The sequence below is a fragment of the Suricata suricatta genome, chromosome 1, assembly GCF_006229205.1.
Source record: "Suricata suricatta isolate VVHF042 chromosome 1, meerkat_22Aug2017_6uvM2_HiC, whole genome shotgun sequence".
Classification (NCBI taxonomy): Eukaryota; Metazoa; Chordata; class Mammalia; order Carnivora; family Herpestidae; genus Suricata; species Suricata suricatta.
In genome coordinates, this window is record NC_043700.1 from 125,182,598 (window position 1) to 125,196,884 (window position 14,287).

At 38.9% G+C, this 14,287-nt stretch overlaps 1 protein-coding gene across 6 annotated transcripts in view; it reads left to right on the forward strand.

Annotated features, from left to right (window-relative positions):
• Positions 1 to 14,287, forward strand: part of ABCG2 (ATP binding cassette subfamily G member 2 (Junior blood group)) — a 133,101-nt gene that overhangs the window by 107,494 nt on the left and 11,320 nt on the right. For 3 of the 6 annotated variants that reach the window (XM_029943290.1, XM_029943304.1, XM_029943294.1), the window contains 4 exons: positions 1,122 to 1,226; positions 1,424 to 1,450; positions 2,193 to 2,440; positions 8,050 to 8,132. In XM_029943290.1, the coding sequence (XP_029799150.1) occupies positions 1,122 to 1,226; positions 1,424 to 1,450; positions 2,193 to 2,440; positions 8,050 to 8,132 (463 nt within the window). The remainder of the gene's footprint in view (positions 1 to 1,121; positions 1,227 to 1,423; positions 1,451 to 2,192; positions 2,441 to 8,049; positions 8,133 to 14,287) is intronic. The other 3 variants (XM_029943309.1, XM_029943317.1, XM_029943320.1) reach the window with 3 other exon arrangements.

Below are 14,287 nucleotides of genomic sequence, written 5' to 3' on the forward strand. Positions count from 1 at the left end.
TAGTTGTCTTACTCTGAGAGACTAACATTTGTGACAGTTTTCTGTTGCTTGGTTCTATTTAGAATGGAAGTATATAATTCTTCTATGACTGATAGAGTCTGCTTCATTTTATTTTATCTTATTAAAGTTTTTTAAAATGTTTATTTATTTTGGAGAGTGAGGGGGCAGGGGAGGGGCAGAGAGAGAGGAAGACAATCTAAAGCAGCCTCTGTGCTACCCACACAATGTCTGACATGTGGCTTGAACTCACAAACCATGAGATTGTGACCAGAGCCGAAGTCATACGTTCAACCTAATGAACCATCCAGGAGCTCCTGCTTCATTTTAGGGATATTTGGATATGACTATAGGTGATGCTCTATGACTCCCAAATATAGTTTTAAATATTCAGTAGCCATTTAAAAAAATTTCCATTTAATCTCCATCATTTATAACAAGCACACACAGGTCTAGGGAGTTTAGGGGAGATGAACCTGGAATCAGACTAAAGGGCAAGTTGAGTCCAGAGGATTATGCCATGGAAGTCGAGATAAGAATTCAGCTGTGTTGTGCCAATCACATTCTCTTGAGAGTGCAGCTCTGGTGATTTGTTCTCCCTATTGGAATTATGGCAGCGTAATAAATGAGCATCTGGGTGTCCCCAGGTGAACCTGGAGAGCAGAACACACCCCTGATCTCCCAAGGACACTCCTGCTGTGCCGTAGCATTCTTTGCTTGTGTCCTTGCTTTGAAGAGCATTAGTCCCAGCTATAGCTTTTTTTTTTTTAAACTTAATTTATTTTTCCTTGGACCTTATTTCTATTTTTGAACAAGTTCTGATAAGCTGCAGAGCATCCTGAGTATAGCTGTTTCATGTCTCATGAACTATGATGGGTAAGGACCCAGTAAGAACATTCTGAGAGTCCATGGTTGGTTTTAAGTGTGTATTTTTTGGGGGGACAGAGCATTGCTGAAATGTTGTGTGATTGAATGTATGAGAAGGTAAATCAGTCAAGGCAGAAGAGAAAAAAAAGATGAGGGAGAAGTTGTTAGATTCTCTCTCCCACCTCACCTCTCTCACCCCTGTAAGTGATATTTTATTTTTCAAGCCCATCAAGTACTTGAGTTGTCTTCTTTTGTAGGTTACCAATGTGAGCCCTATAACAACCCTGCAGACTTCTTCCTGGATGTTATTAATGGAGACTCCTCTGCTGTGGTGTTGAACAGAGAGGACCAGACAGGTGAAGGTACACAAATCTGTTGAGGGTCACAAATTATTGCCTCACTGCATTAGCTGAAGTTAAGCAATGTGGTAACTCATTAAATCCTGGCTTTGTGAATTTATATTAATGCTGTTCTCCGATAACCATTGTCTTGGGGGGGGCTACTGTAACAAAAATACCATAGACAGGTGGCTGAAACTCTAAACATTTATTTCTCACAGTTCTGGAGCTGGAAGTCCAAGATGAAGGTATCTGCAGATTGGGTGTCTGTTGAGGACCCACTCCCTGGTTCAAAGATGGGTGACCATCTTCTCATTGCCTCTTCACATGGTGGAAGTAGGGAGGGAGGGAGCTCCCTGGGGTCTCTCGTACAAGGTTACGAAACCCATTGATGAGGACGACATCCTCGTGACTTAATCACCCCTCAGAGGCCCCCCATCTTCTAAAATCATCAGACACGGGGATTGAGTTTTAGTATAGGAATCTTGAGGGATCACAAACATTCACTCTATGGCACTGGTCAACACAGATATTGTTTTCCTTGAGTGCTGAGAATATTTTTTGTTTAATTTATAACTAAGCATTTATATGATAGTATCAGTTCTAAGGGGGAATTTTTGTTTAAAAATGCCATTGTTTTTATAGTGTTTTGAAATAAGAAACTTGGCAATTTATGTATTTGCATATAGGAGAAAACAAAGGCCAAATTTTTATATTAGGAATTATAACTTGCTATGATAAGTCTATTTTAAAAGAATTAGGGTTCAAATATAGTCAGGAAAAGGTCAGTAGATTTGCTGTATTCATAAGTTTATGGAAGTAGTCAGTCAATTAACTGTATTTTTCTAATGTTGCAAAGCAGTGACAGATCTAATAAGCATTAGAATTAAGGTGTTAGGGAAGAATCTAAGAAAAGGGTTGCCAAAAAATGGGCCAAATCAGTTGTTACTTTATTAATGTTTCCCTTCTTTATCCACTTTTATTCCAAAGCAAAGGAGACTGAAGAGCCTTCCAAGAAAGATACTCCGCTCATAGAAAAAATAGCTGAGTCATATGCCAGCTCTGCCTTCTGCAGAAAAACAAAGGAAGATTTGAGACAACTCTCAGAGGGTCAGAAAAAGAAGAGCTCAGCCTTCGGGGAGGTCACCTACGCCACCTCCTTCTGTCACCAACTTCGATGGATTTCCAAGCGTTCGTTCAAAAACTTACTGGGTAATCCCCAGGCCTCTATAGCTCAGGTAACCTGACAGATTCTTCTGATTATGCCCAGACATACTCATGTGGGAATATTTGGTTCTAATATAATCTGTTTTAGGATTATGCTTATCTTCTCCTCACTCTCCCATTTATTTATCCCCATTCCATTTGGGATATAGAAACAGCCAACAGAACAAGTAAAACACAATGAAATTTTTACTTATGGAAAATATTTTCTTTTTTAGTGTGTTTTTTTTTTTGTTTGTTTTACTAACCCATTCAGAATTTTTGTTGATTTAGACAAGCTGCAATGGATAATCTTTGTAGAAATTTTTTTCTTCAAAAATTGTGAAGTAAAGGAGATGTTTAGCCACATCCAGAGTTTTCTGGTAGCTGCACACATTCATTTCCTGATCCACTCAACAAGTTCTTATTGTTCACATATGACATTTTGGGAGCTTGTATATGGCAGTGAACAAAATGGGCAAAAATAAAACCCCTGTTCTCATGGAGCTTAATTTCCCATGAGGAACAACAGATGACAAATTCATACAGAAATGAACTATATAGCAAGTCAGGTGGCAAATGGGTCTGTGGAGAAAGTTTAAGCAGAGAAGCAGAAAGGAAGAGAGAAAGAGAGAAAGAAGGGAGAGGGGGAAGAGGGAGAGTGTAAAGAGGCTGATTCCATTTGAAATCAGATGGCCAGGGAAGCCTGCATCTGCGAGTCCCTGAATCCCTTTGAAGGTCACGGGGCCAGCTGCTTTCTGAGGGAAGAGCCTGTGTGCAAATGCTGTTCCTCATAATTGACCTTCCTCATTTTGGGTTTCTAATCTTAGGAACACACTAGATATTTAAAACAGTTTGTAGCTGCCACAGCGTAGTAAGCAGACTTGAATTCTGTTAAACAAGGGTGTTCACTGTCTGATTGACTTTCTTTTTTTTTTATTTTTTATTTTATTTTTTTAATGTTTTATTTATTTTTGATACAGAGAGAGATAGAGCATGAGAGGGGAAGGGGCAGAAAGAGAAGGAGACACAGAACAGGAAGCAGGCTCCAGGCTCTGAGCTAGCTGTCAGCACAGAGCCCGACTCAGGGCTTGAACCCACGAACGTGAAATCTGACCTGAGCCGAAGTCGGAGGCTTAACCGACTGAGCCACCCAGGCGCCCCTGATTGACTTTCTTTTGACAATGATGAAATCCTGTTCTTTTTTTCTTTTGGCTGGCTCTGTTGAGAGTCATTGATTCTTACCGTTGTATTTTTCTGTTATTCTCAGGTGCTCTGTCATACAAAACTCTAGGATTCCCAGTTCATTGGCCCTCCTTTCGAAGGAAATCAGTTTAGCTAGTTATTTTGGGGGGTATTGATTTTATTATCAATCGCTGAACTTCTGTGGAGTACTAAAAGATGACCTGCTCTTGGCGCTGTAAGCTCCTGCTGACTTCTTACCACGCGCACCGTGCTTTTCATACTCCAGTACTGCTGCCGTCTGAGTATTAATACAAAGAGTCTGTATCCCTCTTTGAGATACACTGCCAATTGCTCCAACCATTTTTGCTACTTGTTATTTGCAATTCTGTCAGAATGTGAGCACTCTGTGTACTAGTAATCAAGGTTAACATTTTATTCTTTTATAGTAGATTTGCTGTCCTTTGAAAACAAGTCTGGTAAAAAAGGTCAACTTGCTTACCCATTGTTCCAACATCACTGCTGTAATGTGATGGAATTGGTTCTTTAATGTGATTTATACATTATTTTCTTTTTATTTGTAAAATAATCTAAATTTCTCTTGCCTCTGAAAGTGGTTTATAAGTGTCTTGTCCAAGTCACAATATGGTAGTTCTGAGAAGAATGTGATTAGAATATGGAGGTTTTTTCTTATTTTTAAAGAAGTTTTTATTTAAATTCCAATTAGTTAACATTTAGTGTAATATTAGTTTCAGGTGTACAATTTAATGATTCAACACTTCCATACAACGCTAGTGCTCATCACAACCGCCCTCCTAATCCCCGTCACCTGTTTAACCCAACCCCCTACCCACCGCCCCTCTGGTAACCATCAGTTTGTTCTCTATAGTTAAAAGTCTGTTTCTTGGCTTGCCTTTCTCTCTCTCTCTCTCTCTCTCTCTCTCTCTCTCTCTCTCTCTCTCTTTCTCTCTCTCGCTCTCTCTCTCTCTCGCTCTCTCTCTCTCTCTTCTCTTCTCTCTTTTGCTTATTTGTTTTGTTTCTTAAATTCCACATATGAGTGAAATCCTGTGTATTTGTCTTCCTCACCCTGACTTATTTCGTGTAGCACAATACTCTGACTCTATCCACATTATTGCAAATGGCAAGATTTCATTCTTTTTTATGGCTGAGTAATATTCCATCACACACACACACACACACACACACACACACACACACACACCACATCTTCTTTATCCATTCATCAGTCAGTGGACATTTGGGCTCTTTCCATAATTTAGCTATTGTAGGCATTGCTGCTATAAACCGAGGGGTGCATGTATCCCTTTGAATTAGTGTTTTTGTATTCTTTAGTAAATACCCGGTCATGTAATTGCTGGGACAAACGGTAGTTCTCTTTTTCACTTTCTGAGGAATCTCCATACTGCTTTCCAGTGTGGCTGCACCAGTGTGTATTCCTATCAACAGCATAAGGAGGTTCCTCTTTCTAAAATGTGGAGCTATTTTTAATACACCATGACTCTGCATCTTTTGTTGCTAGGCTTATTTCAGATGCAGACCCAGGCCTAGTGCCTCTAGGTTGCATATTCAGCCTACTTGGTTCCTCAGTGAACCCAATTCCACTAAAGGAGTCCCAACAATATTTGGAGTAGTGGCAATCTTATAGAACAAAGACAGAACATTGCATCTCTCTGAGTATCTGCTGTTCAGATTTGTAATTACTGGAATATTTGCTTAGAACAGGAGCAGGCAAACCTTTTTTGTAAAGGGCTAGATAGTAAATAGTTTGGGTTTTGCAGGCCATGTGGTCTTTGTGTCTGGCCTCTGCCATTTTAGTTTGAAAGGAGCCATAGATAATACATAAACAAATGAACATAGTTGTGTTCCAGTAAAACTTTATTGATGGATACTGAAATTTGAATTTCATTTGAATCACATGTGGTAAGAAATATTCTTTTCTCACTCTTTTCTCCCAAGCATTAAAAAAGTGGTAAAAAACTGTTCTTAGGTCGAGGGCTGAACGTATAGATGACAGGCCTGTGGACCCTAGCTTGCTGACCTTCGGTTTAGAGGTTTTAAACTTGTATGTATGTTGTTTACATTTTAAAGTATTTGAGCGTGAAGCTATTAACCTTCTTTATGGCTTCCTGCTGATAAATCTTGTATCAGCTTTATTATAGCCATACCTAGATTTCAACTAGTCATTTACATGATTCAGACTTTGCTTCTATAATGTTGTTTAACCAAAGATTGTGTTTGAATGACCTTGGAGTGAATCAATCATCTATACAGAGGATTTAATGTTCATTTAATGTGCCATGGGTTTTTCTGATCAAATATATTTGAAAAACACTATCATATCTCTTAGAGATTCATTTTTTTCTACTGGCACATTTTACATTTGACTAGGGATTTTTTTTTTGAGTAATGGCCATAATTATCCCTCAGAACTCACCTTGGGATACATTGCTAAATACAGCTGAACAAGACAGAATAACATATTTAGGGAATTTCTATTTTTCCCCCTTCTGTTCAAAACAGAGGCCAGGTGCACAGGACTTATAATGTCTCCTCTTTGTGTGCTCTGTTGAGCAATGTGGAGTTTGCCTATTTTTTTTCTCTTTTCTGTAATCCAGGAAAGAATAACATAGATTCTGTATCTATGTAAAAATGTGACAAAATTTTGAGATTGATCATTTTGTCAATATGTTTGAAAGCTGACTTTGAAAATACTCTTAGAACTTTGAAACCTTTAGCAAACATCCTAATGATAATATTGACAGTATCTTTTGTACACAAAAGAAATAAGTCCAACCATTTTTAAAGTTATACTAGGTGAATGTAGGGACTTGTGTACATATACATGCGCACATGGTATTGGAATCATCATTGTTTATTTTGGAAGCTTATCTGTTGGCATGAAGGATAGTGTATTCTGAAGGTAATGACAATACACCAGGATAACAGAGTTTTGTTGACCATATTTTTGACTATCTTATCAAGGGAATTTTAAAGACATCTCAGATCACACTTTTTCCATACTGTGGTCTTCAGAAACTAGCCTCCACAGATCATGATCCTGTTTACCAGTCTGGTTTGCCTCAGGTCAAAATATGCTTGCAAAAAGTTCCTTCAAGTCTTGATATCATTGTACTGTAGTAGTACTGAAATTATTATATTTTATTTTTTAACTTTGAAGGTTCTAAGATACATGGTAGGATATTTTATTTTCTTTAGATTACCATTTATTATATTTTTTTATTTACTATAACATAAAAGCACCATAAGTAGAAATTTCTTAAATAAGTTGTATGATAGTATAATCCTTAATCCTTTGCTTATAGAAGTGTCCTTAAGAGACATTTTGTCACTCTTAAAAGCAAAAGTGATGTTTATCCAGTCTACTTAAGAGCCCTCAAACAGTTTGAGTAAGTGAAGGTGGGTAAGAGTGGCAAAAAATTGGCAGCTTGGTTCTACACTTTTGGCTCCAGTCCCTTGGGCTGAGGTGCTGGAGAAGCAGTGACAAGAGAATGGGTAGTGACAGCACTCGGTCTGGCTGAGTGCCTTGGTGGCAGTGACAATGCACTTTTCAAGTGCAGGCATGGACTGTCCCCTGGGTCAGATAGGCGGGCCTCAGCTTATCCCTGCTTCCTTATCGTGTGGAATAACATTGTTAGAATTGTTTTATGTGCACTTGAAACATTTTATTTATTTTTAATATTGAAAGTAAAAATATCCTGGAGTGCGTGGGTGGCTCAGTCAGTTAGCTGTTTGAGTCTTGATTTTGGCTCAGGTCATGATCTCAGAGTTGTGAGATTGGGCCCCATGTCAGGCTCTGTGCTGAGTGTGGAGTCTGCTTCGGATTCTCTCCCTCTCTTTCTCTCTCTCTCTCTCTATCCCTCCCTCCCTCCCCATGTGCTCCTCTACCCTGTGCTCTCTCTCACATATATACACTCTCTCTCAAAATAAACATTTTTTTTAAAGTCATTTAAAAAAAAAGAGTAAAGATATCCTGTTTTTACTTGAGCCTCTTGAAATATAAAACTGCATGTTCACTAGCACAAAGATTGAAAGTTCAGATCAGAACTTTTTAGCCACTTGGACTTTATTTTATTTCTCAAATGACTTAGCCAAGCACTTGCATTGCTTCCCTACTCTATATGGCCTTCCCAGGCCTGGTAGTTTGAACTAGACCTTGAACTGGCCTGGTGAATCACTGGGGGGGCCTTGGAGTTCCAGGAGTCTCCTGTGTTCTGGTGTCAGCCTCCACAACACAGAGATTAGTTTTTAATTTATAAAGCAGTCTAATAACATACATTATTTTATATTCTCCCAAGGACTTTGGCTGAACCATTTGAAGTATCTATCTCAATGGAAAACTTTGATTATGTAACCATATAATAATCATAGTGTGTTGTTTTTACCTTTAATTAAACATTTTTTTCTTTTTCTTTTTGAAAAGATAATTGTAACAGTCTTCCTGGGATTGGTTATAGGTGCCATTTTCTATGATCTAAAAAATGACCCTACGGGAATCCAGAATAGGTAAGTAAGTTTGGATCTTGAATTTGAGAAAGTCCTTTTACTTTTTCAAGCTTATGAAAATCCACTAAGAATTTAAATTTGAGGGGTGCCTGGGTGGCTCAGTCGGTTAAGCATCTGACTCTTGATTTAGGCAGGTTGTGATCTCACAATTCATGAGATCAAGCCCCTTGTTGGGCTGTCTTGTTGACCCTGCAGGCCTGCTTAGGATTCTCTCTCCATGGCTCTCTGTCCCTCCCTGTTTGTGCTCCCTATGTGTGCACAAACACACACAAACACACACACACACACACACACACACTCTCTCTCTCTCTCTCTCTCTCTCTCTCAATAAAGAAAGTAAAATAAAGAATTTAAATTTGAAACAAGGGGATGGGGGGTGATGGTCGGGGAGGGGGGCATTGTGGGGAAGAGCCCTGGGTGTTATATGGAAACCAACTTGGCAATAAACTATTAATAAAAAATAAATTTGAAACAAGTACAGGATACACTGAGGAGTAGGATAAGTCAGTGATTGAAAGCTGAAGATATATATATATATATATATATATATATGTATGTATATGTATATATGTGTGTGTATATGTATAGTGGTAACTATATATATTTGTGTGTATGTATACATATATAGTGGTAATTTATACAGTACATAAAATTTACCTTAACCAGTTTTAAGTGTACAGTTCAATGGCATTAATTATTTTCCATTATTGCATATTTTCATTATTCCATATGAGCCATCATTATACTTTATCTCCCAATTTGACTACTCTAGGTACTCATACAAGTGGAATCCTACAGTATTTGTCCTTTGGTAACTTACTTGTTTCCCCTACATAGTATCTTCAAGGTTCATCCATGTTGTAGCAGATGTCAGGATTTCTTTCCTTTTAAAGGCTGAATAATTATTCCAGTGAATGGATATGTCATATTTTGTTTATACATTTACCTGTCCTCCGACACTTGGGTTATCTCTGCCTTTCGGTGGTTGTGAATTTGGGGGAGGAAGAATATCCTCTGCTCCTCAAAGTCCCTCTAGTAGGACTAAGAGTCACACTGACAGAAGACAGATTAACATGAGGAAATCAAATTCAGTAGCCTGTGGACTGGGAGTCCACACGGGCACGAAATCCAAAACCAGTGAGGCTACAGGATGTCTGCCTGAGCTTAGGGGGGTGGGGGGAAGGTCTGAGGATACATGGGGAGAACCATCTTAGGAGGTTGAGAGATGATATTTGGAAAACAAAAGTTGCGCCTTATGCAAATAGGTTTCTTAGGTAAAGAGGAATCTTAATCGTTCTCTTCCTGGTACAGGCTCTCCTTTCCAATGTAAATTTCGGCAGTTGAGGAGGTAAAAAGGGTTTCCAGAATCTGCTGGTCTTGATTGCTTTTAGCTCAAAACAATCTTCTTGTCTATGTGTTGGAGCGGCCAGCCCTTTGCCCCTCCTGGAGTAATGATGCTATGAATGAGGATTTACAGATAAATATCTGTTTGCGTCTCTGCTTTAAATTCTTTAGCGTTTATACTCAGAAGTAGAATTCCTGGATCGTTTGGTAATTCTATAAAGTGTCCTGTCTTCCAAGGCAGCTGTATCATTTTGCATTCCCACCAGCAGGGCCCAGGGGTTTCAGTTCCTCTACAACCTTGCCAAACGTGCTACTTTCTGGGTTTTTTATTCTTTTTCTTTTTTTTATAACCATCCTAATTGGTGTCAAGTGATATCCCATGTGGTTTGATTAGCAGTCCCCTAATGATTAGTGATGTTAAGCACTTTTTAATATGCTTATTGCCATTTGTGTATCTTCTTTGGAGAAATGTCTATTCAAATCCTTTGCCCATTTTTTATTTGGATTTTTTTTATTGTTGAACTGTAAGTGTTCTTTCTATATTCTGGATATCAGCCCCTCATCATGGATACATTTGCAAATATTTTGTGGCATTCTGTGGGTTGTCTTTTTCACTATTAAGAGTGTCCTTTGATGCACCTGAGTTTTAAATTTTGATGTAGTCCAGTTTGGGTTTCTTTTTTGTCTTTTTTTAAATGTTTAAAAAAAGAGACAGACAGACACACACAGAGTGAGAGAGTGAGAGAGCAAGTGAGCGAGTGTGTACATGTGAGCAAGCAGGGGAGGGACAGAGAGACTGGGAAAGAGAGAATCCCAAGCAGGCTCTGTACAGTCAGTGCAGAGCTCAGCAAGGCTCCATCTGACCCTGAGATCATCACCGGAGCCAAAGTCAGGAGTCTGACACTTAACTGACTGAGCCTCCTCGGCACCCATCTGTTTTTTCTTTTGTTGCTTATGAGTAATTTTTTCTCTAGTTTTTGATTTGTTTGCCATGGGGAGGTGGATGAGACTCAGGTTTTTTCTGTTATGTGGTTAGCACTTAGACTAGCTTACCTTACTGAGTCTTAGTCATTATATGCCCTTAAAAATGTTTTTTCATGATGACACTTTGTAAGGGGGTCTTAGCATGCTCCAAATATAGATGCTCAGTGATGTCCAAGACTTCAGAGTTCTCCTTATACTTCATGTATAAAGCAGTCCTGTGCCAGGCACTGTGCTCTCTGCTTTAAATCACAGCCTCTGGTTACCCTTCTGCCCAGAGGGATGGGTGTGTTATCGCCCAATTACCATAAGGATATGAAGAAGGTTAAAGTAGCTTAAGTTGAATCTGTTTTGATGTCTGGAAAAAGCTGATTGACTTTTATGCTTATTCTTTTTTTCATAAACAATTCCTCACTCAAGTGAAATAAATGATCTCCAAAATAAATGGAATTAAGTAGTGGTACTCTATGTTGAGATTATTATGGCACTCATTTCCAGAGTTATTTTTCTCTTTACCTCTTCCCTGAAGACTGTGTTCTCTCACTTGTTTCCAAGCTTGCTAGCAATTAATGATCTGTACCTTAAATGCCGTATTTTTACCAAACACAGAATATAGGTCACAGGATCTGTAGAGCCTATGTACCTTTTGTGTTGTGCAGTTGGAAGCTTTTGGAACAAATATTGGGAAACCAGCCCTTAACTGGTATTTTAAAAAGGAACTGGAAATCTAACCGTTAAAATTCTTGATAGAAAAATCCAGAAAAATAAGGAAGAGCATTAGCAGTTCCTTCAAATTTATTCCGGAGAAATAGGGCATTGGGTTTATTTTAATTTGTGGATTTTTAAAAATATTTTATTTATTTTTGAGAGAGAGACAGACAGAATGTGAGCTTGGGAGAGGCAGACACACACACACACACACACACACACACACACACACACACACAGAATCCAAAGCAGACTCCAGGCTTTGAGCAGTCAGCACAGAGCCTGATGTGGGGCTTGAACTCCTGAATCACAAGATCATGACCTGAGCTGAAGTCAGATGCTCAACCAACTGAGCCACCCAGACCCTTAATTTGTGTTTTTTGACCTAAGCCTGCTGCCACTTTTTCATCATTTGAAATTGCTCAGGGGGCCGGTGGTTTGGTTCTCTTCTTGGGAATAAATTATCCCAGAGAGGCGTTCTCAGCTTTCTCTAACCTGTGTATCTGACAAGCTGGGTTTTATTTGTATGTAGACTATGAGCTTTTTTAATTTTTATTTTTTTTAACATTTATTTATTTTTGAGAGTCAGTGTGGTCAGGGGATGGGCAGAGAAAGAGAGGGAGACACTGAATCCGAAGCAGGCTCTAGGCTCTGAGCTGTCAGCACAGAGCCCAATGTGGGGCTCCAACCCATGAACTGTGAGATCATGACCTGAGCCAAAGTCGGACGCTTAACTGACTGAGCCACCCAGGAGCTTTTTTGTTTCTTTTTAATGTATATTTATTTTGAGAGAGAGAGACAGAGTAAGTGAATGGGGGAGGGGCAGAGAGAGAGAGAATCCCAAGCAGATTCTGCACTGCCAGCATTCTGCATAGCCCAACAGGGCTTGAACCTACGAACCATGAGATCATGACCTGAACTGAAGAGTCAGATTCTTAACCTACTGAGCCACCCAGGTGTCCTGAGTATGAACTTCTTTGACCTGATAGTTACCTTACAGGGTTATGATGATAGCTAAACAAATTAATGCATATTAAGAAAAAAATAGTTTTAAAAATATTTGGATCCATAAGGAGATATTATAGACATGGATTGCCTGATTGAAAAGTGTTAGAATACCTTAACTTTTTTGCTAATAAAAGCTGTATTTACTATTAAATAAATAATCTAATGATTTAGAATAATGTCCCAATCTACTAGTTCAGAATCCTGATGAACAAACAGTATTATTAGATATAAGATCTGACAAATTGAGCTGAATTGTTGCATGTCCCTTATTTCTGAAATTAGATTTTATTTTGATGGCAGGCTTACTTATGTGAAGAAGGCTGCATAGCTGCCTGTGTACTAGGTCTGGCTATTTTCCATTAATTAATTCTAGGATAAATATTTGCTTTTAAAACAATATGTTTTCTATGTTCTGTTTTATTTATTTTTTTGGCATTGGAAACAATTACTGAGGGTCTGTGGATTTTTTTTTTTTTTGAGAGGCCGTACACTGGGTTTATATTTGTTCTCCCTTATTTTTGCATAACTTAAATGATGGGTCACTTGAGCTTTTTCAGTTTCAGCTCACATTCTGTGTCAATTAAATGGTTTGGTTATGAAGGGCAGCCCAACACTGTTGGAGGGATGTTGGCATGCTTTTTTAAGATATGTATGTCAATCCTCTCATACGTGAACTGTGTCTTTCCTTTTTGAGCCTTCATTATTTTATTGAGAAACAAGCATTAGTAGTCTTCCTTTTCGTAAGGTGCAAAAATAAATTTTTCCTTTATAAGCATCATTTTGTCTTCTGAGCATGTTGGAAGCCATTTTGGCGATGACCTGTTAAGGATATCAAGGCTCTACCAATGATTGTGTGGTAGATGTGTATAAGAAGGCATTGACTGAGGTTCTCCTCCACTGTCATTTTGCCTCTTCATGTCTTAGTTTCTTCTTTACTTTAAAAAGGTGGCTAATAATAAAATAATTTTTAAAGCTCTACAGACTTTATTTTTTTTATAGTTTATTGTCAAGTTCGTTTCCATATAACACCCAGTGCTCATATCCACAATTGCCCTCGTCCATGCCCATCACCCCCTTCCTCTTTCCCCTTCCCCCTTCAGCCCTCAGTTTCAGTATTCAAGAGTCTCTCATGATATGCCTCCCTCTCCCAATCCCCCCCTTTCCCTCCCCCATGGTCCTCTGTTAAGATTCTCTGGTTACACTTATGAGTGAAAACATATGGTATCTCTCCTTCTCTGCCTGACTTATTTCACTTAGCATGACAGCCTCAAGTTCCAGCCACGTTATCATGAATGGCCAGATTTCATTCTTTCTCATTGCCATGTAGTACTCCATTGTATATATAAACCACATCTTCTTGATCCACTCATCGGTTGATAGACATTTAGGCTCTTTCCATGATTTGGCTGTTGTTGACATTGCTGCTATGAACATTGGGGTACATGTGCTCCTATGCATCAGCACTCCTGTATCCTTTGGGTAAATCCCTAGCAGAGTTATTGCTGGGTCATAGGGGATCTACAGACTTTATTTAGTTCACTATTTCTTTGTTTCTACATTAAGAATGATACTTGTTTTTGTTAGTTAAAATTCAAGATGACAATATTTTTATGACATATGTCTTCATCAGCACAGACTGCCATCACAAAGAATTACAGGCTTTGTGGCTTCAACAACAGTTTAAACAACAACTTCTTACAGTTCCGGAGATTAGGGTGCTTCCACTGTCAGGTTCTGATGAGAGCTCTCTTCCTGGCTTACAGATGGCCACCTTTTTGCTGTGTCCTCACATGCAGAGAGTCTGGTATCTCTCCCTTTTCTTTTAAGGATGCTAATCCTGTTGTGGGCACCCTACCCTCATGATCTCATCTAAATCTCACTCCGTCCCAAAGACAGAATCGTCTCTAAATATCATTTCATTGAAAGTTTGGGCTTCAGCATAGGAATTTGGGGAGGACACAACTCAATCCATAGCAATCCAGGACTGTGACTTCCAAACTGTGCTCTGTGGAGTCCCAGGGGTACCACTGTGGTCACAGAGAGACGGTGGGGAGAGAGCTGATGGGGCCCATACTTCCATCTGTGTAAACTAGAACATTTTTCTATTTAATGTT